This window comes from Musa acuminata, chromosome BXJ3-7 (assembly GCF_036884655.1).
Source record: "Musa acuminata AAA Group cultivar baxijiao chromosome BXJ3-7, Cavendish_Baxijiao_AAA, whole genome shotgun sequence".
Classification (NCBI taxonomy): Eukaryota; Viridiplantae; Streptophyta; class Magnoliopsida; order Zingiberales; family Musaceae; genus Musa; species Musa acuminata.
This window is the reverse complement of record NC_088355.1, coordinates 38,342,103-38,363,798: the sequence shown is the minus strand read 5'-3', so window position 1 is coordinate 38,363,798 and position 21,696 is coordinate 38,342,103. Positions and strand designations below refer to the sequence as shown.

Genomic DNA, 21,696 nt, shown 5'->3' with positions numbered 1-21,696 from the left:
ACCCCATACTACCCGATATTGCGAAGCTGATGCTTATTGGCACCCGAAAACAGCACCATGTCGGCACATACCAAGGTGAAGCCGACGGTAACTCAAACGGCGTTGTCAGATGTACGAGAATTGGGTAGATCAACATGAGTCGCATAGGCGATAGAGCATCCACTGCTGTAGCTATTGGATCCGGGTCTAACTCCAATTAGACTAATCATCCGATAATTGGATTCATCATAAGATCCGATGTAATTCATCATTTCATAAGTTTCAATGCAAAAAATTAAAATAAAATAAACTTAATTTTTAGTCTAATTAATCATGGGAGGAACATAGATTTTCTATGTCCCAAGTTAGAGAATCTCTATTTTTATTTCTTGATTTTTATCTCTAATTATAATAACCTATAAATGAATTGTTAATTCGGTGGCTTATTTTCATTTATGTGGATATAATATGTAAACGGATCGGATCCAGAAAGAAAATCCAAAACCCGATAAGCCGACATCTCTCGTTGGAATCGTAGTCTGCTTCCCGCCACGAGCACTTTGGCTACTTGATGTTGCCGTCGGGCAGTCTGTCGTAGACGCAGAGACGACGCGTTTCCACAAAAGAGACAGCAGCTTCTCCTTTTTTAATCCCTTCCCTTGCTTTGCCTTGTTTCTTGTGTCAAGGAACAGAGACGAGTGATACGTGACGTTCTCTCGTCGTTGAATTCGAGGGAGGGACGTCGTGTGGATGGGGACAGACAAGAGGAGAAATAGGCATTCTTGTTCTTCCTATTCTCCTAAGAAAGAATGGATTTTTGTGAAGGTTCTTAACCTAAGGATCAGATCTCTGCCATGGCGACGCCGGCGCAGCAAGCGAACCCCAGGAGGCTGTACCAAGTTTGGAAGGGAAACAACGTAAAGTTCTCCCTTTTACACTTTTGGTTTCTGATCAGCTGATTGTGGTACCTTGTAGGGTTATTAGATGTTAATTTCTTCTCCTTGAAATTGTCTATAGATGTAATCATGTTGTTCTAAGGATGCCTACAATGACTGACCCCAATCGATCTAGTTCTGGGTAATAGCAATTTCTATGAGCAGCAACAACAACGAGAAGGAAAATAGTACCATCATAATCGTCTACGTACCTCAAATGATGAGTTTAGGTTGAACTTGCGGCCATCTGGGATGGTTGAGGCAATAACCCATCTTTTGATTACTATGCACCTTAGATATTTGACAGATTGCCTACAAAGGATTGCATGTGTTTCGATCAGTATTTGCAGAGCAGAAACACTAGATTTATTATGCTGTTCCAAAAATTGAGTATGTAACATGTAGAATATTAGCTTGTTAATATGATATATAGCTAGCTGAGGAGCAGGAAGAGTTAAGAAGACCAAGTAGATACAGATTCTTTTTCATGTAGCACTCACTTGTATGTGCTTGAATTATTGGTCAAATTAATTCTTGCTCTGAAAATAATGCTGTTTGTTTACGTCAATAATCTGGCACAGCAGGCTCTTGTTGACAAATCCTGCTTAATTTTCCTCAGAGGTTCTTCTGTGGCGGCAGATTGATATTTGGTCCAGATGTAGCCTCATTACTTCTATCAACACTTCTAATAGTCGGTCCAGCCATCACATTCTGTTGCCAGATCATCATAAAACTCCATGAGGATGAGAAGTCAGATGAGAACCCTGATCGTCCAATGCTTTGGCTTTCGATTCTGATGGTGGCATTTTTTGTCACCATATCTGTAAGCAATATATGAATCTTTTTTATGCTTAAATCTTGACAACAAATCAGTTCTGATCTACCATCGGCAATTCAGGATCTGGTGTTTCTCTTCATGACATCTAGCATAGACCCAGGTATCGTGCCAAGAAACACGGGGCCACCAGGAACAGATGAATCAGTTAATGTCAACACTCCATCGATGGAATGGATCCACGGAAGAACCCCACAGTTGCAATTGCCTAGAGCTAGAACGAAGGATGAAATCGTGAATGGTTTTGCTGTCAAAGTAAAATACTGTGAAACATGCATGCTGTATCGTCCACCCCGTGCTTCGCATTGCTCGGTTTGCAACAACTGCGTGCATAAATTTGATCACCATTGCCCATGGATTGGTCAGTGCATTGGACAGGTAAGCTAAGTTGGAGATAATGGACACTAGAACTGCTGTCAAAAAACCCTGATTACTCATGTTCTCTGCATTCATCTTGCTAATCGCCATGACCAGTAGTCTGCCAACTCAACTTCATGGCTTTGTTTTACTCATACATTGATTCTATGATGTCATCTTCATGCATATGGTAGACCATCATTAACAATAGACCATGTCAACTGTTTGGCTATTGTTTACTTTGCTTATAATCATCTCTGCCATCCATGAAAACAAATTGTATGACAAGGCTCAACTATAGACTGAGGTCACTGTAACAACAGTTTCTTTCACAGACTCCAAATTCTTCCATCTTACTGTTGCCTCTTGATGTTACAGCTGCATTGGGTTTTGACCTCATATCAGACATCAGATATAGTGTCTTTGCATGATTCCATTATGACCAGCATTTACCTTTTTTTCAAGACGTTTACCTTTTTTTCAAGAAATAACTAAATATAAAACATCTGGATCCTACTTTTGAGCATTTGTCACATTTTCCTGCAGCGAAACTACAGGTTCTTCTTCTTCTTTATATCAACATCAACATTTCTCTGCATATATGTCTTCACATTTTCGTGGCTGAACATTATTACCGAAATGAATCACCACCAATACACCATTTGGAAGGCAATGAAATGTGAGATTCTATCTCCTATGCTCATAGTATACACCTTCATCGCAGTGTGGTTTGTTGGTGGTCTCACTGTTTTCCACTTCTATCTAATCTGCACAAATCAGGTAAATCTTCCACTCCTGAATATTTTTCTTGATGCAAGCAGGTTGATAAATGATTGTTTGGTAATTTTGGTGAACTAAGTTATTCAAAAGTGAAGCATTCTTGGAAATCTTTGTTAATTCCTTGTGATGCCTTGGTTTTGTCAAACTCCAAAATTTTTATAGTTATATATACAACTCTAATCAATTTTTTTCTGTTGCTATTCTTTCTACTATGTCCTAAGATACCCAAAGCTGTTTTCTATTGATACTGCAGACGACTAATGAGAACTTCCGATGGCGCTACGACAAGAAACAAAATCCCTATGACAAGGGTTTCTTGAGAAATTTCGGTGATGTATTTTTGTCAGAAATCCAACCTTCAATGCATGATTTCCGATCATGGGTGACTGAAGAAACAATACAAGTTGAATTTTATACCCCAAACATTGATGCAGATGTCATAAGCCCGACGGAGAATATTGACATAGAAATCAGCACAGAACCTGCAATAGATGATAATTTGTCTGTTCCAAGCATACAGCAGAATTTTGATTGCAGTAGCAATGATGCATTAGATCCTTCTGTTTATCCTGTCACCCAGAATCCTTCTTTTCATGCACCAACACATTCTATGGAAAGCTATGATGGTGAAAATGGAATGCCTACAGATGAAACAAAAGGTGAGGATGTTGGTGGACCTGTAAAAGATGAAAGTGTCATTAAGCATAGCTGCTCAAATATGGTCGTAACTCCTGTTGAGGATGTTGACATGCGATCCACATGAGGTGATAATTTCTTCTATATACTTTTTTATGGATCTCAATTTTGTCAGCTCAAGTTTTGGCATGAAAAATTAATTGAATACAGTTAGAAGCTCATGTCTTCAGTTGGTAACTATAAACAGTATGCTTCTTGAGTTAGATATTAGATGCTCAATCAATTTATATTTCTTATAGAAATAACTTTTAGAACCCAATGCAGCTGCCTTTGGAGAACACAAACTTATATCTAGTGTGCAATCAGATCTTACCCTGTGTAAATCCTCTCAACAAGCTTTTAGCATATGTTGGCTGAAACAGATATAGGAAGGATTTTTGTGCATTTGCAAGTTTTACTCCTTATCCTTTTTAGAGATGCATCACTTTTTATCAGTTATTTCAGGACAATATCATCACTTTTTATCACTTTTTATCAGTCTTGCATCGTAACATTTTGTAACATAATACTCTCACCAGTTACAATGTAATGCCTCCAATAAACCATGGAGAAGTGTTTCTTTGTGACATCTTACTTGTAGGTCTGTGGTCATAAACATTAATTAGGCAAACAATATTAAAAAAAAAACTCAGCTCTAGATAACAATTGAGTGATTGTATAGCTATGCTATTTGACTTTGAAAAGCTAACAAACATGAGATGAAACTCTAAATGAAGTGGACAACTAGAAAGTATACCAAACAATTGATTCCTATTTCATGACCAGCATTGATTTGAAAAGGGCCTTTTTTGAATTGCTACTACTTCCTTGACTGCTAATAGTAAAAAGTAAAATTAATAAAGTCAAATAAGCTAGAACATCTTTACATTCTGACTCATTGATTCCATGGTTTTTAGGAAAGTAGACATAAAAGGGCACATTTAATGAGAGTTCTTGTTGTCAAATAAATTTGTGGGATGGCTTTTTTCTTCTGAAAATAAAAGCTTCACCTTTTTTTCTTGGTTGGGAAGAATGATGAGCATCAACATGCAGACCATTATTCATGATGAAAAATCATTTTTTTGCATATTTCACAACCTTATCTTGGAAATGACTGCAAACTTTTAATATAGTAGGTAGTTTCAGAGGATTGACAATAATGACTGCACCAAAACCTGAATACCTGGCATGAATAATTGAACCACAACATCTATTCATCTTATCAGACGGTTGATATGTTGCATTTGTATCATAATTCATCAGCTACTCAGGATATGCAATATAGCAGAGTATTTTTGGGAGAATTTTCTTTAAAAAAGATACTTTGTACATTGTTATTCTCATTGCCAAGAAACCTACAACATTCTCAAAACTAGTGTCAGAATTATGGAAACCCAGTTTCCTGATTGCTTCATGTGGGCTCTTGAGATCAGTAAATATATAGTTTGGTTTCTTTTACTTGCAATTGAACTTGATTTTGAATCAATATAATTACAGATATGCTACTGTATCACTAACGTTTGAATCTGCATTTGCAGGATTAAGATATGTGCATTCTGATTCAGTTCTGAAGATCCAACTTTCTTGTGGTGTATACTCTTGAGATCCAACTTTTTGTTCTTCTAATTGAGCAGCAGCAAAATTTAAAATATGAAACTCTAAACCAGACTGCAGTACATCCAAGTGTCAGAGAAGACACTAGAGATGCTCATCTAAATATGTGATTTGTCTATAATCATGAACTATTGTGTCTGTTGGACAATATATGGTATTCCAAGATGTTATTATAGTGGACATTTACCAACTGTTTGAGAGATCTCAATACAATTATCTCTGCAACATTGGTGGAATCTCCTTCCCTCCACCTTTTCCTCGATGCATATGTTCATGCAGCATTTACCATCATGCTTGCAGACAGGATGTTTCTTCCACTTATATCAACACCCAGAAGAATCTATCAAAAGATCGTAACAGCAATCAAATTCTTTTCCTTGAAATCAGTAACTCCATACCATCTAAAGATAATGAATTGGACAGTAGCACACTTGTCAGCAGGGCACCAAATGATGTATCAATATATCAAAACAAGAAGCACAAACAAGCAGTATGAGAATAACATACTAAGTGCACAACTCGAATGACTCCGTTACAAGATCTCCAACATTTCAAAATAAAAAGATGGTAATGGTTTCATCAGACAGAGGGTTTCCGTGTAAATTTGAAGTTACAAATATCCGACGTAATTCAACAACAATAACGGTAAAAGGCAAGCTTGGTAAGAAGGAAAACCTATTTAAACTCTGCATACACCAAATGCCAATAGAATCATCATCTCAAATACGCCAATCAAAATCTAACAGTTTCGCAAAGCTTGACTTTGAGAATGCTTCAGTTGGTAACCACATTAATTTGTCCTCAACCAGCCTTTACTTGGACACAAGGCCTACACTGAAGAATTTGGATACAGAAATTGGTGGGACAGAAAAAAAATGCTAATGACAAAAGTCCTCCATATTTATGCTCATCCATGTCCATGGTTGACACTTTATTGGCTGAAATCGTTAATGCCAACATAGCCGAAGGGAGAGAATGTAATTTTAGATTAATCTAAAGGCAACTGTGAGATCCTCAGCATATCCAGAAACATAAAAAAACCAACAATCAAGGCTGATAAACATCAGGTAACCGAAGACCCACACTGGCAGCAGATTTATTCAATACTTTCTTCATTTCATCTGATCGATCCACAGCTATGTTGTATGAAAAGAGCAATTCCTGAACCACCATCGTCAACAAATTAGATTTTGTTTCTCAAAAATGTGAGGAAAGAAAAGCCGAACTAAGGATCTATAGGAATAAAAAACTAGCAGAACCAATACAACTTCAACAGCAGAATATGTAGAAGCAAAAGTTAACATACATGATATTACAACATCAACAAACATGTACATGCCACCATTAATGTATAAACAAATATCCACCTGCCTAGAACCTTCAAAGTACAAATTTACTAAGGAACATATCCCAATTCATCCATCTAATTCAGGCATATGAAAGATTCATGTAAATCATATATAATGACTAGAAGGAATTAGGAAGGGAAAGCATTTTCAACTTAGAGGAAAAATTGAAAATTAACCTTATGATGGTGCACACTGTTCAGTAGGAAAGTGTACTCATGAGCCAGCTTGATTTTGTTCTCAACTGTAGCCTGATCAGACACAGAAGCATTTTTTCGGAACTCCTCAGTGATGTAATTTCTGAAATGCCTTTTGCTGCCATCATTACCGATATATTTCTTGACAGCTTTGAGAAGACTGCGATACACCTTTGCAGCTTGTATAGCTTCAGATCCCATATCCAAGATGTCCTACGAGAGTCCTGAAGTTAGTGATCACCAAAAGAAGTAATAACGTATATTTGATTATCTGCTGCGATTTCAACATTTTTTTAAACGTCATAAGCATGTTTTCCGAAATCACAACTTGATATATAGATAAGTAACTGGAGAAATCAAAATGGCAAAATTGAACGGAACTTAACCAATTTGATGCTTGAGTCTATTTGTTTATTGCAAGGCATATTACATATCACTTCCTAGGTAATGTAGGCAGCAGGACTTGGCAAACTATAATTATTTATAACAACAGCATTCCAAAAAGTGTAAGAATATGTGCATCTCAATTTATGGGTGGTAGACACCTAGTCAACATAAATTCCATGAATTTCTGGGTACGTTTCAAATATAATAGAGAAGATTATCGTACAAGTTCCCAAGTTCCAGGCAAATATATCAGATGTTAAAAAAGCTTAGAAACAGAAACCTTTTGTTGTTTACTTTGGGTTTTGGATGGTGTTAGGGATATGAATAGGACGAAGGAAGAGCAAAAGGTCAGATGTTTATTGTCGGATTTCTCACTTCCCCAGCATTGCAAAAAAAAAATAAAGGGCAAATTGCATTAAAGAAAGCAGGCTCAGACTTAGCCAGCCTCAAATTTGCTAAGTGCACAGCACATGCCACAGACATTGCTGCCTCATCTTCTTTTTTCCTCTTCAGAGGGTGCCTTGTGATAAATCCAATGAACCTACAAGTGCATAATTGAGAGTGTTTACTAAAGTCGATAAGCTAAAAGTTTCTGTTTCTTTTCCATCTACCAGAAAGGATGGCAATATTCTATGAAGCGGAAAGTATGCAGAAGGGAAACACTTAAAAACAATTTCGAGGTAAACCTAAAGAAAACGAAAACCAAAAAATCAGATGGTTGATTATTCCTAATCTTACAGAGAAAATTGTAGGTGCACCACAGCGAACACGTCTAAATCTTATATTTCCTTCAAAGAGAAAAATATTATTATACACTTCAAAAAATATATAATAAACTGTGTGTCGGTATGCTGGTACATAGATACCACGGAACCATTTGGGGCAGGGGTAGAAGAGGAACAAGGAAGAAGACAAAGGAAGAGGAGGAGGAGGAGGAGCAAGAGGACGCAGTAGAGGAGTGGCGGAGAAGGATGGATACTGGCGTAGGCGATGCGGGCTTGCGATTCGATTGGCCGACAGCGCAGGCGCAGAGGGCTCTTTCTATTCAGATCATCAAATGGGATTGAACACAATGAAGGCACGACCAGCGTAAGGAAGCAAAACATTTCAAGCATATATGTAGATATAAGAGGAGGGATTGCATCTAAACATTCTTTACAAGAATCTTTTCGCTCGCCAGCTATGAAAAGAAATTTCAACATCCCAAAATGAAAAAGAATGTGAGAAAGAACATTTCTTTTAGCAAAAAGACCTTATTTTGTTAGATCTCCATATAAAAGTGAGAAGAAACTGACCTTTTGTTTCCAAAGATGGGTTGGTTTCCAGGAGGGTAAAAGAAACCGAGCGAGGAGGCGGTGGAACAAATAGGGAGGAAGAAAAGGAGAAGCGCGGAGGAACAATGATCGACGAGCTAGGGTTAAGATCCGTATCCCTCCTACGTAAACCCCAAGAAGGAAATCGGATCACACAAGTGTTTCTCTTCTCAACCGACACAGGCCTCTCGGACGTCTCTGCGGTCGCTGGACCAAAGCGCTAGGCGGGGATGGGGGCGGCTCAAGCAGCTGAGGATCGTCCAGCTAAGAGGAATGGCCGGCGAGCTATCAGAACCGAACCGGGGGATCGCGGGGCTCAGTCTTATGTTGGTAGGTCACTACTTAGACCCGAATCCAAAGGCAAAATTACACGTATATCCATTCGACGTTAGTAATTGCCGTATCTGTCCCTTTAAATCTAAATTTAGCATAACTATGTGTATATATATATACCTGCCCAAATCAACGGTACACGTGGATGTCGTTATAGTTTATCTTAATCAGTTCACCATTAGCAGCAATAATATTGAAACTCTAAATGGTTAAATTTCATTAGTTGATTACAAGCGTACATTCTGTATTTGCCCTTCCAATTTAAGCTTTTGGTATAATTATTAAATTGCAGGTGTTTTAGACATATATATATACATATATATATACATACATATATATATATACATATATATATATACATATACATATATATATACATATACATATATATATATACATTATATATACATATATATATATATACATATACATATATATATATATATACATATATATATATATATACATATATATATATATATATATACATATATATATATATATACATATATATATATATATATACATATATATATATATACATATATATATATATATACATATATATATATATATATATATATATATATATATATATATATATATATATATATATATATATATATATATATAAGAAACTACACCATACCAATACCACTCACGTTGAAACATATTTTTTAGATGAGTTGACACACAAATAGGGTTGACTAAAAATATTCACGCGGAGGAGCAGATTTGCTTCGTGAAACATGCAAAAACGAACACTTGCAAAACAGCACTTATCAAGAGAAAAAGTTCCTCCGGCCTTCAGAAACGAATAGCTTCCGCATCATAATTTACATTCAAAAATTACAGACTCAGATTAGTCCAAGCATCAACAGAAACCACCGTAAAACGAAAAACAGTCGTTTAGCAGTAACAAACAGAAAGAAAGGCTTCATCATCATGTTGATCCAGGTAAACAGTGTCACTATTCATTGAAATTAAACTTCACATACATTTACAGGAAGACGTGCTTGAAACTGGAGACGACCATTCGATCAAAGTCCAAAAGAATCATCCCAGGCCAACCACAAATCAGTGCAGCCATACACTATCTCAAGAACAAATTATGCTGATGCAATGAATCAGGAGAAACTGATGTAAACACCACACTGGGGATGACAAAAACCAAAATAAAAAATAAAAGTAACGTGAAAGTGCAGAAGGTAGTTTGAGAACCCTCCATCAACCATATAGGCCAGAGTGAGCAGACTGATCTGATGACTTTGGCCTTTGGTCAACGAGGGAGACAACATCAGACATTTCAAGCAAATATGTGACGAACGGGCTGCGGACACCAATTGAGGATGGAACATCTGCAACCACAAAACAGCACAACCCAAGACTTCTTTGATAAATAAAAAGAACCTTATCATCGTACAACTTCCCATAGCAACCACAGCAAGAAACTTCTACTGAGTAACACTGAAGAACATGCAGCAAACCGCAGAAACCAAGTTTGAGGCCAAACTCTGGAACCTCGGTCCTCTCTGACTCGAGCATCAATTTTAAGACATCCGATTGCAGTAGCCGGTGGTTGGTGAGAAATCCTAATCCAGTGCCACGGTGATGTCACTAATACTCTTGCAGTCTACCCAATCACATGCCGCCACAAAAATCTAGTTTGAAGCATCAATTTCCTTTCCATGATCTTCATTAATGGTTCTTCTCAATCTTCTCAACCATATATCATAATCTATAGGATAAGGAGTTCTACATAACGTATCAACATAATCAGCAAAGGCTTTCAGCACAGCTGAGATATCCCCCAGCTTCTGCTGTATGACCCTTTTCGATAAAGACATTTCTCTCCATTGAAGAGCCACTTCAACTGAATCCAGTTCAGGGAATTCTCCACCACATGAGTAGTACAGCAAGTAGATCAGACTTTCTGCATCTGACGCAGCACAGAGCTTACCTTCCTGTAGGGCATATGTTGAAGAAAAGAAAAGATTCATTGATGGGCGATCCCTTTCTTCAAGAACGGCATGACCCCACCCAATTAGGACAAAAGACGGATGCTTCCCATCATTGCTTACAAGGATAACATTCTCTGGACGGATATCACCATGCCTTATTCCAGCAGAAGATGCAATTGCAAGAGCAGATAAGCAGTCATGACAACATCTGAGAGCTTCCTCGGGACCAAATAAACCATTTCTCCTCATATTAGAAACAGTCTCACCCGCAGGAGATGTCACCAGGATTGGGGTACCACACCAAGGATGACCACAAGTTCTACCAGAAGCTGGTTTGTTGCACTTGCCAGGGTGAACCATTAGTCCAGATGCAACCATCTGGGGAAGATACTTGCTGGACAAACCTCTTTGCTTCATTAGATTCAATACCTTGTTCTGCCTCTGAACCTGGTACCACAGATCCATATCCTCCCATGCTGATTCCAAATGAGAAGGAACAGATCCAACATACATCATAAGCTTCTTTCCTGGTTGATTTGATTCTTCTATTGGAGTAACAATATAACTTTGAATATCACCATCAGTTATGACTTCATCAATCACAAATCCCGTTTGATAGTCTAATTCTTCCATCCATAAAGCCGAACCTTTCTCTAGCTTTACAGTCTCTCTAGAATCAATCTTTACGGATTCATCCTGGACTTCAACAATTTCAGGTGAATGACTTTGCTGCTGGAAACGGAACAAACCAATACCATTAATGTGTGCATCTACTAACTGCCTTTCAGTTCTCCGATTCTGGAGACGAGAACTATGTCCTGTAGCCAAATCCTCGAGTAGATATTTCGGCATTCCAGAAAACTGGACCATACAATGGAAGGTTGCAAGAAGCACCTGTAGAGTTCCAATGTCACCCCAGTTGGCATTCCCAAGCTTGTTCCAGATTCGGTCAATCGTAGAAACTGTAACTTTGGCATGTTTCTTGATCCATTTGGCTGCACATTCATAGACATCACCATCAAAATTTAACTTACCAACATCACCTTCAACTTTTACTACACCACCATATTGTGAATCAACAAGGAGAACAAATACACAGTTTGAATTACGGAGCACATTACTTGATTTGCTAAGGCTTCTAGCTAACAACACACGGAGAGCAAAGAAAAGTGCTTCCCCAAGGACAGATGGAGAAGGCCGCTGATCATTCTGCATTGAAATCCCAACATCGGGCCTCAGCAAAGCTAATTCAACAATCTGATCCCATTTCCCACGTAAGTCCCTACTATTTTTCAGTAATATGGCAGTTGCACAAATACCTTCAAGCTTTCCTCTGGCAATAGCCTTTTCAGCAGGATAAAATTTCGAACTTGTGCTGTGTATACAGGCTACTGACAAAGGCACAGGTTCATCATGACCCCAAAAGGTCTCCCACAATCCCTTCACACTAGCATGTAGGAAATCCTCAATAGCAAGATGGGCAGTCGCTTCAACAGCATCAGATGTCGATTCATAAAGAGAATTGGGCATCCGTATCAACTGCTGAAAAGAAACACCTTCCAGTGCATAATCAAAATTCTGGATTTCTGTAAGTTCAAAGGGAACATCTAAGGTAGGCTTCCTAAATTCTGATTCCTCAGATATTCCTGAAAGCCAGTCTTCAAGGTTTGCTGTCAGAATCTCACTATCCACAAACTTCCGAAGAAAATCCTTGCAACTGGAAGATGACGAACCCCTTGAACGACCCCTTGATGACACACTAGATCTTTTTGGACCAGACCCAACTGAATTCCGGTCTGGGGACCCACCTGACAGCTACACACTGTTAGGAAATGCGTAAAATCTAAAATGAAAAAGCAAAACTAGCATTTCCAAGAACCAATAGAAATGGCTTCTAGAAGAACAATAAATTATAAATAATGACAGCACGTTATAACATATAACGCTATCCAGACTATCACAGTCATGTTAGAAGAAAATTTATTAATACACTAGAGTTCAAGAAAATTGACATAAACAGCCTACCATAGTGAATCGAGAATTCAACTTTGCACTCATTATTATTATAATAATGTACAATCATAGACAACAACATTAACAACAACAAAGCTGTAAGTCCCAACTATTTGGGATCGACTACATGGATCTTTTGCCGCCTTGAAATCGGTAAAAAATCATATGTTTAGTTAAATTATAAGTACTTAAATCTTTATTTATAGTTTTTTTATATCTTACATTGCCTCTCCTCGTACTCCTCGTACCACTAACAATAATCATTTCACAGTGTACAACTTAACCATAGAAAGTATCATTTCTTGCTCTAGAACTAAACAGACATGCATCTTCACAAAAGGGCCTCACTATTTGGTCCACCTTAATTAGGGTGGTAAACAAACATTAACACAAACGTATTTGGAATCCACTACATGCATTAATGAATCTTCTATACAGATAAAACTCTTTGGACCAGGTATCCAACTGCATGGTAATATATAAATCAGGGTTTTAAAAACCATTTATACAGAATCGTACGGGCCGGTACTTATTGGTCTCACCACAAACCCACATGTGGACCATTGATTTTCCTCATGTTTCAGTTTTATGCAGCTTGACCTCCCAATGCAGTTACATTACTGGGCATACTACCTGGTTTTAATGGTTAAAACCAAGGATACTGAAGCAACCTCCATCATTCTTTACTTTTTCTGACATCTTTTGATATCCTTTTTCTTTCTCTCTCTCCTTTTCTTTCTTTTTTTCACATGATCCCTCTTTCCACTCCGCCTCCTTATACACCCCACTACCTCACCGCTGCTACCTCATCTAACCTGCTACATCACTGACTGCAGTCATCACTTCTTTGTAAGTGTCATCACTTCCTCCTCTGCCTCCTCCACCTTCTCTTTCGCCTTCTCCTCCATCTCGTCTGCCTTCTATGCTACTCCCTTCCCCCTCCATCAATCCTCCTCTTCCGCTTCTCTTCCTCTCCTCTTCTCTCTGTTTTTCTCTTCGGTCTTGACGGTAGCAACCAATACCATGTGTAGGCACGTTGGTTCCAGCCACCAAATGATAACGTAAGGACTGAGATTTTAAACATTGATATAAACTCACAAAAGGGACAAGATCCATGTGAAAAAGAATGGAATGGTCCACAAGTAATGGAAACCAGTAAGGTCTGACAAATAGGGGCTCATAAGAAAATTAGGAGCACAGAAAGAAAGGAGAATATATGCTCCCATCCAGACAAAAGAGAGGACCATTCAATATCAAGCCACAAGAGATCAAACAAAGGCACATTTCACATTTAAAGAGTTTCACTCTGATAACAGCCTCTTTAACAAAGAACATTTGTGAAGCAAAAAAGACAAAAAAATGCATAGACAGACTAATAATCAAAATAGAGAGTTCCAACATATCTCCAGCATATAACTATGTGCATTTCATATATTAAATACTAAGAGGAGAAGAAAAAAGGAAAAGACAAAAAAGTTCAGAGAAGAAATGTTTTTGTGCTTCAATAATTTCTCTGTCCTTTTACATGAAGAGATGTTGCTAACCAAAGAACAACTTATTTCCTTCTACACAAGCAAATTATTTGCTCATCCTTTGTCCTCCATGTTCAACTCAAGTCTGCCAAATATAGCTCTCTAACACCAAAACTCTCTTTATGTTTCTTGGTTTTTTCTTGACATGTCCTAAAACAAATTTTAAAACCATAACCTTCAAATTGTATACATGAAAAAAGTTACCTTGAGGAAACCTTACTTATTGTTTCATTTTTCTATTGTCAGAAAGCCTAGTTAGTGACCATGGGAAATATCATGGGTGATATCTCTATATATCCCAATGGCAATCACTCAAGCACACTTTTGGTAATTCAACAGACATTTGATCTCGTATCATTCACTTTCATTTCACATGTCTATTAGTAGATAAATGTAGACTAGCATCGTTTGGAGAAAAAAGAACTTCTGGTCCAAGCTAAAGTCATTGTTTTCCTTCTTACCTACTTCTCAATTGTCAAGCAGTCAAGAAATTGAAGCAAAAAATCATCCACTCAAAAATAACCACTTAGTTATGGAAGCTTCAAACAAAATTCCAAATACTAAACGGACTAGGCATCCAAGCAAAAATCAGTACCAAACAATATTGCCGTTCATTATTTACTTACGTAATACCAGACAATACAAGCTGCTATACCTCTCAGTATACAAGTATCATACCAGTCCAACACCTGCTATACCTCTCAGGCATACAAGTATCATAACAGTCCAACAAGGTGTCGAAACAAGCATCATATTACTGACAGGGATATATGCTAAGTACATAGAAAGATAAGATCAGCAATGATGAGTTGTCTTACAGGAAACACTCTTTTGTAAGCTAATAGATACGGCATACCCAGTATGAGGCTCCCGCCAATGCGGGGACTGGGAAGGATCAACATACATAACCTTCCCTTTAAATATTTAAAAAGGTTGTTTCCATGACCCGAACCCTGGTCTTCCAGTTTGCAAAGGAGCAACCTTACCGTTATATCAAGGCTCGCCAAAGCAGCCTTCTTTTATAAGCTAACAGATGCAGGAAATATATCAGCCATCGAAAGGTTCAACTTCTCCCGTAAAAATAATGAATGCTTAGCTCTCATATCCAGTAATTTAAAAAGCGCTAGGCGCCAAGGTCCAAAAATGCCCGAGGCACTAGGTGCTCGCCCGAGCGAAACAATGCGCTAAAATATAAAAATATATAATATAATTAATAAATATAATTATTTAAATAAAAATATGATATTAAATTAAAAAAATCTTACAAAATCACAATATCACATTAACAAAAAAATCTCAAAATTCAAAACAATAACAATAATTTCAAATAAATAAAAATTAGCAGTATTAAAATCAAAATAATATATTATTAATCTAATAAATAAAAAACTATTGTTACTAGTATACAATTAACAGTATACTATCAATAAACTGTTAACAATATACTATCGATTCGATGTGAGAAGAGGTAACCGTGAGCAACGGAGATGAAAGCGGGAGTGGGAGAGGCGAGCGACGACAGTGGCAGCGGCAGCAGCAGCGGTAGCAGCGAGAAGCGACAACGGGAGCAGGAGTGGCGAGCGACGACAGTGACAGCAACAACGGTAACAGCGAGAAGCGAGCAACGAGAGCGACGAGTGGTGATAGTAGCAGCGACAGCAACAGCGGGAGCGGCGATAGTGGCAGCGGTAGCACCGAGCAGCGACAGCGGCAGCAGTAGCAACGGCAGCGACGAGCAGGGTTAGGGTTGGGAAGTTGCGAGAGGAAGGTTGATATCGATCCTTTTGTTGGTTCGATTGAACCAACTAAAGCACGGGAGACTGAACCAGACCTAAAACGCTAGTTCGGTCGCTTGGTTTAACCCGAGCGCTCGCCCGAAGCACCCGGCGCCTGGGCTCGGGCGAGCACCCAAGCGGCGCCTCTTTGAAGCGCACCACTTGGAAATGAAGCGAGGCGCTCGAGCCACGCCTCGCCCGAGCGCGTAAGCGAGCACCCGAACGCCTATTGAAATCACTATTCATATCAAAATTATTAAATAATGTCCAATTAGAAACCTTGTTTCAGAATGGTTAACAAAAAAATATCAATATTTTAACATAAAATAAGGAATCTCATTGCCTAGAAAAAATATAGCTCTCATATTGTCCATGCTCAGACAATGTCTAATTAGGAACCTTGTTTAAGTACAATAACTGAAATATATCAATAACACATTAGGTTAAGAAACTTTGGAATCATCATCATATTTAAACCTCTTCAAAGTTTACACTTATGAACTTAGATTAAAATTGAATCTGAAATTTGGCTCAATCTCATAATGCAACTCCATTTCCTAGAAGCTATATGATCAAGGACTAGGAAGGATTCAAATCCAATCAGATAGGGGCCGATTTGGTTGAAACAAACACTGATTGGTATTTTCATGTTATAGAAATAGAAGAAAATGGTTTGAGGTGACGACTGAGGAGACCAGCTAGACAACAAACAAATTTGCTCTGCTCAAACAAATTTTCTAAATAAAAGCAGTAATTTCCCAACTATTTGGTAATGGCAACATGGATCTTCTCCCACCACTTAAGTTTGTTTAGAATAATATCACTAGTCCAACTAGGACAAGTCTGATCTTCTATTATTGTTTATAGTAAGGTGAGGGTGAGCCTTGACAAAATGACAAGGTTAAACCTTTTTAAAATGGATGACCAAGAATCGAGTCATGAGAATAATCTTGCTTGGCATTAAGACTACACATCTTAATCCTCCCCAGACCCAGCGTCATCATGAGCCTCACTCATTGGGCCTGCCTCTACTTCTTCTCACACAGCTAATCTTAATCAACTGATCTCGTTTAACATATGTTTTTTCTTGAACCATGTTCCTTCTGTCCTAAATGGTTTATCTTTACTTATTTTCTATAAGGGCTACATTTTTATTCTATTTTTTTCTTGGTAAACCCTATATCCATCTCAATATCCTAATCTTAGCAATACTTATTGTCCAAAATCATTAGACAAACTAATGGCAGTCAAATCTAGCATATTTACTTGATTATTGCCTTTTGTTAAAAGCAAAAGAACAGTAAAGGAAATATGCTACAATAAAATCAATCATTGTAAGAGGGTACATCTATAAGTCTTTTCATTCATGTAAAGAGGGGGAATGCAAGCCAATTGCCAATGAATTACTAGAGTAAAATGTAGATAGATAGCAGTGCACACAGTCTTATTAGCTTATAAGAGCAAAATGTAGATAGATAGTAAAAAGCCTCTCATTTTAAATGCTACAGTAGAAAGGAAACTAAATGAAAATTGCCTGAAAGGAATACTAACAATATGAGAGATATTAAACAGTGAATGAAAGTTAACTTAAGCCATGACTCTAGTTCTTCTAACTTTTTATACATTAAGATAAAGTCTACAAAAAGGTGAAAACAAGCCAGCCTCTTTATATTAACTAAACTAGCACCTATCAACAAGAATACACTATTAAAATTTAGCACTCAATAGATATAGGGGTGTTCATGATCATGAACCAAAATCACCAAACAAACAGGAAAGTTGGGATTGGCAGAGTTACAAATCAAACTTAAACTGATTTAATCACTTAAACATCCTATCAGTTCAGTCTACATAGTTAACCAATTGCCATAGACCACCCCTCTTGACCAGGAAGGAAGCCATCAAAATTGGCCTCAGATGGGTACTGCAAGCTATAGAGGAAGGGAGGGGGGAAGACTCACCTCACTGCTTTGATTATTTGGGCCATTCAACAAATCACCTCCATTTTATCAGAGATCTTCTTTGAGAGGAACAATCAAACAGTTGAGTCACCCTTCTGCGAGAACAGAGGGAGGGGCAAAGGAGACTTTTGCCTCAAAATTCCCTAATATCATGTTAGTTTCAATGAGATCTTTGAAAACAAGCAGGGAAGCACCATCGATGGACTGATACAGGCATAATACCTTCAAATTTAAGTCCTTCCACAGCAAGCTTTTCAAGCCCATGTAATGAAATTCTATTATAAATTTGTTATTAAGGAGATCCATGTAAATTTGTCAAAGATAACCCATGTACAATGTGTTCTACAACCGAAAGTACGGGTGCAGCTCCTATTGGCCAACTCCAGTTCAACCCTAGTCCAACCTAACTTTTAGTAGAGTTTGAATATAATTTCATGGGGTAGTCAGTTGAAGTCAAGATATTAACAAACCAACTAAATTTGTGCAGGGATCAGGTTGCACTATCGCGCAACCCGAGCAACCCAATTTAACTTGTATATCAATTTAAATACATACACTAAGGACACATTTGACATTGTTTATGTTTTCCTAAAAAATTTAAAAATATTATTACATTATGTTTATGTCATTGTGCACATAGAAATTTTGTTGGCAGTAACCATGTTCATGAACAGAAATTTAAAAACATGTTAGGTAAAAACAACATTAAAGTTTTTTTTATTTATTCAATAAAAATCATAGTTCTTGGGCAGCACAAATGTAAGGGCTTATCATTTTCTTGTATAATCATTATACAAGGTCATTAGTGTTTGGTAAGTACAAAAGTTGAAATAAATCCATTTCCTATAATTTTGATAGTTATAATTCTGGATACGATTCTCAATTGACATAATTCCAAAAGAATGATGGGAGTTCATCCATCCTTGGGAATCAAGTTGTTTTCTATGAACACTACAAGGGACAACCAAGATGTCCCTCCATGACATGCAATCAAATTGGGAAGTTTTCATTCGAGCAATACTATTTAAAAATCTTAAAAGGCAAAAAAACACTTTCTGCTACTGTTAATTTTGGAAGTGGGAGACTCTTATCAATCCATTACAGATCTGAATAAAATGATTTTGCTGTATTGGGACAGGAACCGCTGATTCAAAAGACTTATTTTTCTTACATTCGACTTCTCTTTCTTACAAAAGACTTTATCTTTCTTACATTCAACTTTTCTTTCTTCAAGGGATGCGCTCTCCACTACGCCGTCAGAAACACTTCCAAACCGCCATGCAAGTTTCTTTGAAAAAACAAAAATATGGTTCTCAAGAATTTTATTTAAATGTATTTATGAGTTGACTTTCAAAAATAGGAAAAATATAAATTAAAATTTTGTGCCCAAATACATCAAACATTTCAAACCCTACTATATTCCCATTAATCCCATAACACAAGCCCCTTCTACTCCTACACCATTCCTAAAGCTTAACCCTTGCAGCCAAATCTCACCTACTGCCCCACATCTACTCCTTAATTGCACCTCCCACTCTTCTAATTATTCTCCACCATAGTCCACCACTTGGTTCTCAATTCCTTGTCCTCCTCTCCAACATTGTTCACCATGTTCTTCCCTCCACTTATGAGCTCTCTACACCACTACAATGGTGATCAAGTTCTGAGATGTAAAAATCAAGATCAAGTATCACTTAGAAATTAAGTAATGATATCTTGGTCTCCCATGTTGATTTTATAACAACTAAATTTTCTTAACACAGTCTTTCTGATTCGTATTATTGATTCTGGCTTCTTTATGATGTACTTGTGGAGAGCTTCCGTAGCTACTTGTGTGCTTTCTTGATGTAAGGGTTCTTGTTAGGCCTGAGAATGGATCGAGCAGAGAAGAGATTAGTCAGGGCACATGTTACGAAGAAAGACGAGAAAGTAATGTATTCCGAGATCATCATTCCATAGAGTCAAGAATCTTGATTACGAAGAACGACGCAAAGGTAAAGTTACATCCGAGACAAACAAACCCTAGTTTCCGATCCCAGCAATCAGTGACCTTCAGACTCATCTGAACCCTTATACCCCATCTCGAATCGACAAATTTGCATTCCCGGCTTCGAAAATGAAAGGATCACAAGAAAGCAGCGGATCTCACAAAGACCTAGAATTTCCCCTCCAAATGAACAATAGAACTGAAGAGACCGAGCGAGAGAGCGAGCGCTTACCTTCCATTTAGGAGGGGACGAGGCGAAGACAAGACGGCTGATTAGGGTTTGAATCGCAACGGAGAGGAGGAGGAGGAGCGCATTCGTCGCCGTCGTCGTTCAAGAAGTAGTAGCAGCGGCGGTTGACACGCGGTTGTTGGGGTTCCTCTTCGCTCTTCTTTAAAGCCGCCCTCTCTCTCTCTCTCTCTCTCTCTCTCTCTCTCTCCTTCTCTCCGTCCTCGATCTCTCTTCCTCTCCTTTCTCCCCTCTCTTTTATTTTCTTCCTCCGTCGTCGTTCGTCTTCTACTGTTTAGTTGTACTACATGAGTATTAGTTACTTAAGTCTCTCTTTTGCGCTCGCTTGGCTCTGTGTATTGTATTTGCACGCAAGAGAATATACCTTTCCACACGCTGCTGCCGTACGCAGCTCGATTCACCACCTTGCTATCGATTGGACATTGCTCATGGACCCCGCCGATCCGCCTTCTGTAAAGTGGGCAACGGGTAAACGGGTAGTCAAAGCGTTGCCTCGTTTCTCGGTCGCTCCGTCGCCGTGGCTCGTGACCGACCTGCTTCCATCTTTTCTTTTCATGAATTATTGGGCGACTTCAAGCCACTAACGGAAGCCCGATTTCTCATATCTGAAACGGGACCCACCGGGGACGAGTTCAGCTAGCAATAAGGGGACAGGTAGGCGAGCGGGTGGGAGGTGGACTGCAGATGACGACGGATCGAGACATCCACGGGGAGGCCGACGCGATGAGGTCGAACGCGAAGGAAACCCGCCCATCAGCACCGTCCAACGAAAGGGGCCCACGAAAGACCGCCACTCAGACAGAATCCCACGCCGCTGCAACAATCCAAAAGGGAGCGGTAAAATGACGACCCCCCCCCCCGACACGCCGACAAAGCAGTGGTCACAAAAGAGAACGTTCTTCCCGCTGGGGTTTGACTCCGTCTTCATCATTTCCAGGGTTCTTTTTTCCTCACCAAATACAAGTCAATTATTTCAAGCATTATTGCACATGCAACATTTTGATCTCCACCACACACACAGGAATTATCATGGCAGGGAAGAGAAGGTTGCCTTTGTTTAATGCATAAAGGGGGAACAGTAGGAACAATTATTGACTTGGCCAATGTAAGTGCCACTGAATTCAATGAAAGAAATGTGCATTTATGGACAAAACCTTTTGGTCATGGGGGCAGAGCCCAACATTCTTCATGACTGTTGTAATCCTCAGTGCCATATTTACTCCTCTACATCTATTTTTGCATTTTTCTTCTATTTTTTTTTCTATCAATATCATTTTAATTTTTTTATAGCCATGATTTCGCTCTGATTCCATCTTGATTGTAATTTATATTTTCAATTATTTTGATTTTTATTTTTTCGGTGTGGCGATTAGCATCATGAGGGTTTGTAGCTTGGGAGTGATACAATGATGAATGCTTTGCTGGGTAACGATAAGAACATTAAGGATTACCTTCCTTGTTGCATGCTG

At 38.3% G+C, this 21,696-nt stretch overlaps 3 protein-coding genes across 4 annotated transcripts; 1 reads left to right on the top strand and 2 right to left on the bottom strand.

Annotated features, from left to right (window-relative positions):
- Positions 1-552: 552 nt before the first annotated feature.
- LOC108953351 (probable protein S-acyltransferase 4) lies at positions 553-5,552 on the top strand. Its single transcript, XM_065158792.1, has 6 exons — positions 553-896; positions 1,534-1,737; positions 1,813-2,127; positions 2,653-2,886; positions 3,140-3,650; positions 5,100-5,552. Exons 1-5 carry the CDS (start codon positions 834-836, stop codon positions 3,647-3,649), a joined length of 1,326 nt encoding a protein of 441 aa, XP_065014864.1. The 5' UTR covers positions 553-833; the 3' UTR covers position 3,650; positions 5,100-5,552.
- A 357-nt stretch (positions 5,553-5,909) lies between these two features.
- LOC135642551 (uncharacterized) lies at positions 5,910-8,741 on the bottom strand. Its single transcript, XM_065158793.1, has 3 exons — positions 8,401-8,741; positions 6,701-6,931; positions 5,910-6,336 (listed from the first exon to the last, which is right to left on the bottom strand). The coding sequence occupies exons 2-3, from the start codon at positions 6,917-6,919 to the stop codon at positions 6,223-6,225; spliced, it is 333 nt and encodes a 110-aa protein (XP_065014865.1). The 5' UTR covers positions 6,920-6,931; positions 8,401-8,741; the 3' UTR covers positions 5,910-6,222.
- A 958-nt stretch (positions 8,742-9,699) lies between these two features.
- LOC135643187 (uncharacterized) lies at positions 9,700-20,505 on the bottom strand. Of its 2 annotated transcripts, none has more exons than XM_065159865.1 (2): positions 20,213-20,505; positions 9,700-12,520 (listed from the first exon to the last, which is right to left on the bottom strand). In XM_065159865.1, the coding sequence occupies exons 1-2, from the start codon at positions 20,217-20,219 to the stop codon at positions 10,413-10,415; spliced, it is 2,115 nt and encodes a 704-aa protein (XP_065015937.1). In that variant the 5' UTR covers positions 20,220-20,505; the 3' UTR covers positions 9,700-10,412. The 2 variants fall into 2 exon arrangements, with proteins under 2 accessions (XP_065015937.1, XP_065015938.1); XM_065159866.1 differs by having other exon boundaries at positions 9,700-12,508.
- Positions 20,506-21,696: the final 1,191 nt, after the last annotated feature.

Excerpts from the sequence above, each read along its gene's own strand:
- LOC108953351 (XM_065158792.1), top strand. The coding sequence starts at position 834 with ATGGCGACGCCGGCGCAGCAAGCGAACCCCAGGAGGCTGTACCAAGTT. Across the intron at positions 1,738-1,812 it reads CATTTTTTGTCACCATATCT|GATCTGGTGTTTCTCTTCAT; the intron begins GTAAGCAATATA and ends TCGGCAATTCAG. Across the intron at positions 2,128-2,652 it reads TTGGTCAGTGCATTGGACAG|CGAAACTACAGGTTCTTCTT; the intron begins GTAAGCTAAGTT and ends ATTTTCCTGCAG.
- LOC135642551 (XM_065158793.1), bottom strand. The coding sequence starts at position 6,919 with ATGGGATCTGAAGCTATACAAGCTGCAAAGGTGTATCGCAGTCTTCTC. Across the intron at positions 6,337-6,700 it reads ACAGTGTGCACCATCATAAG|GAATTGCTCTTTTCATACAA; the intron begins GTTAATTTTCAA and ends ATGGTGGTTCAG.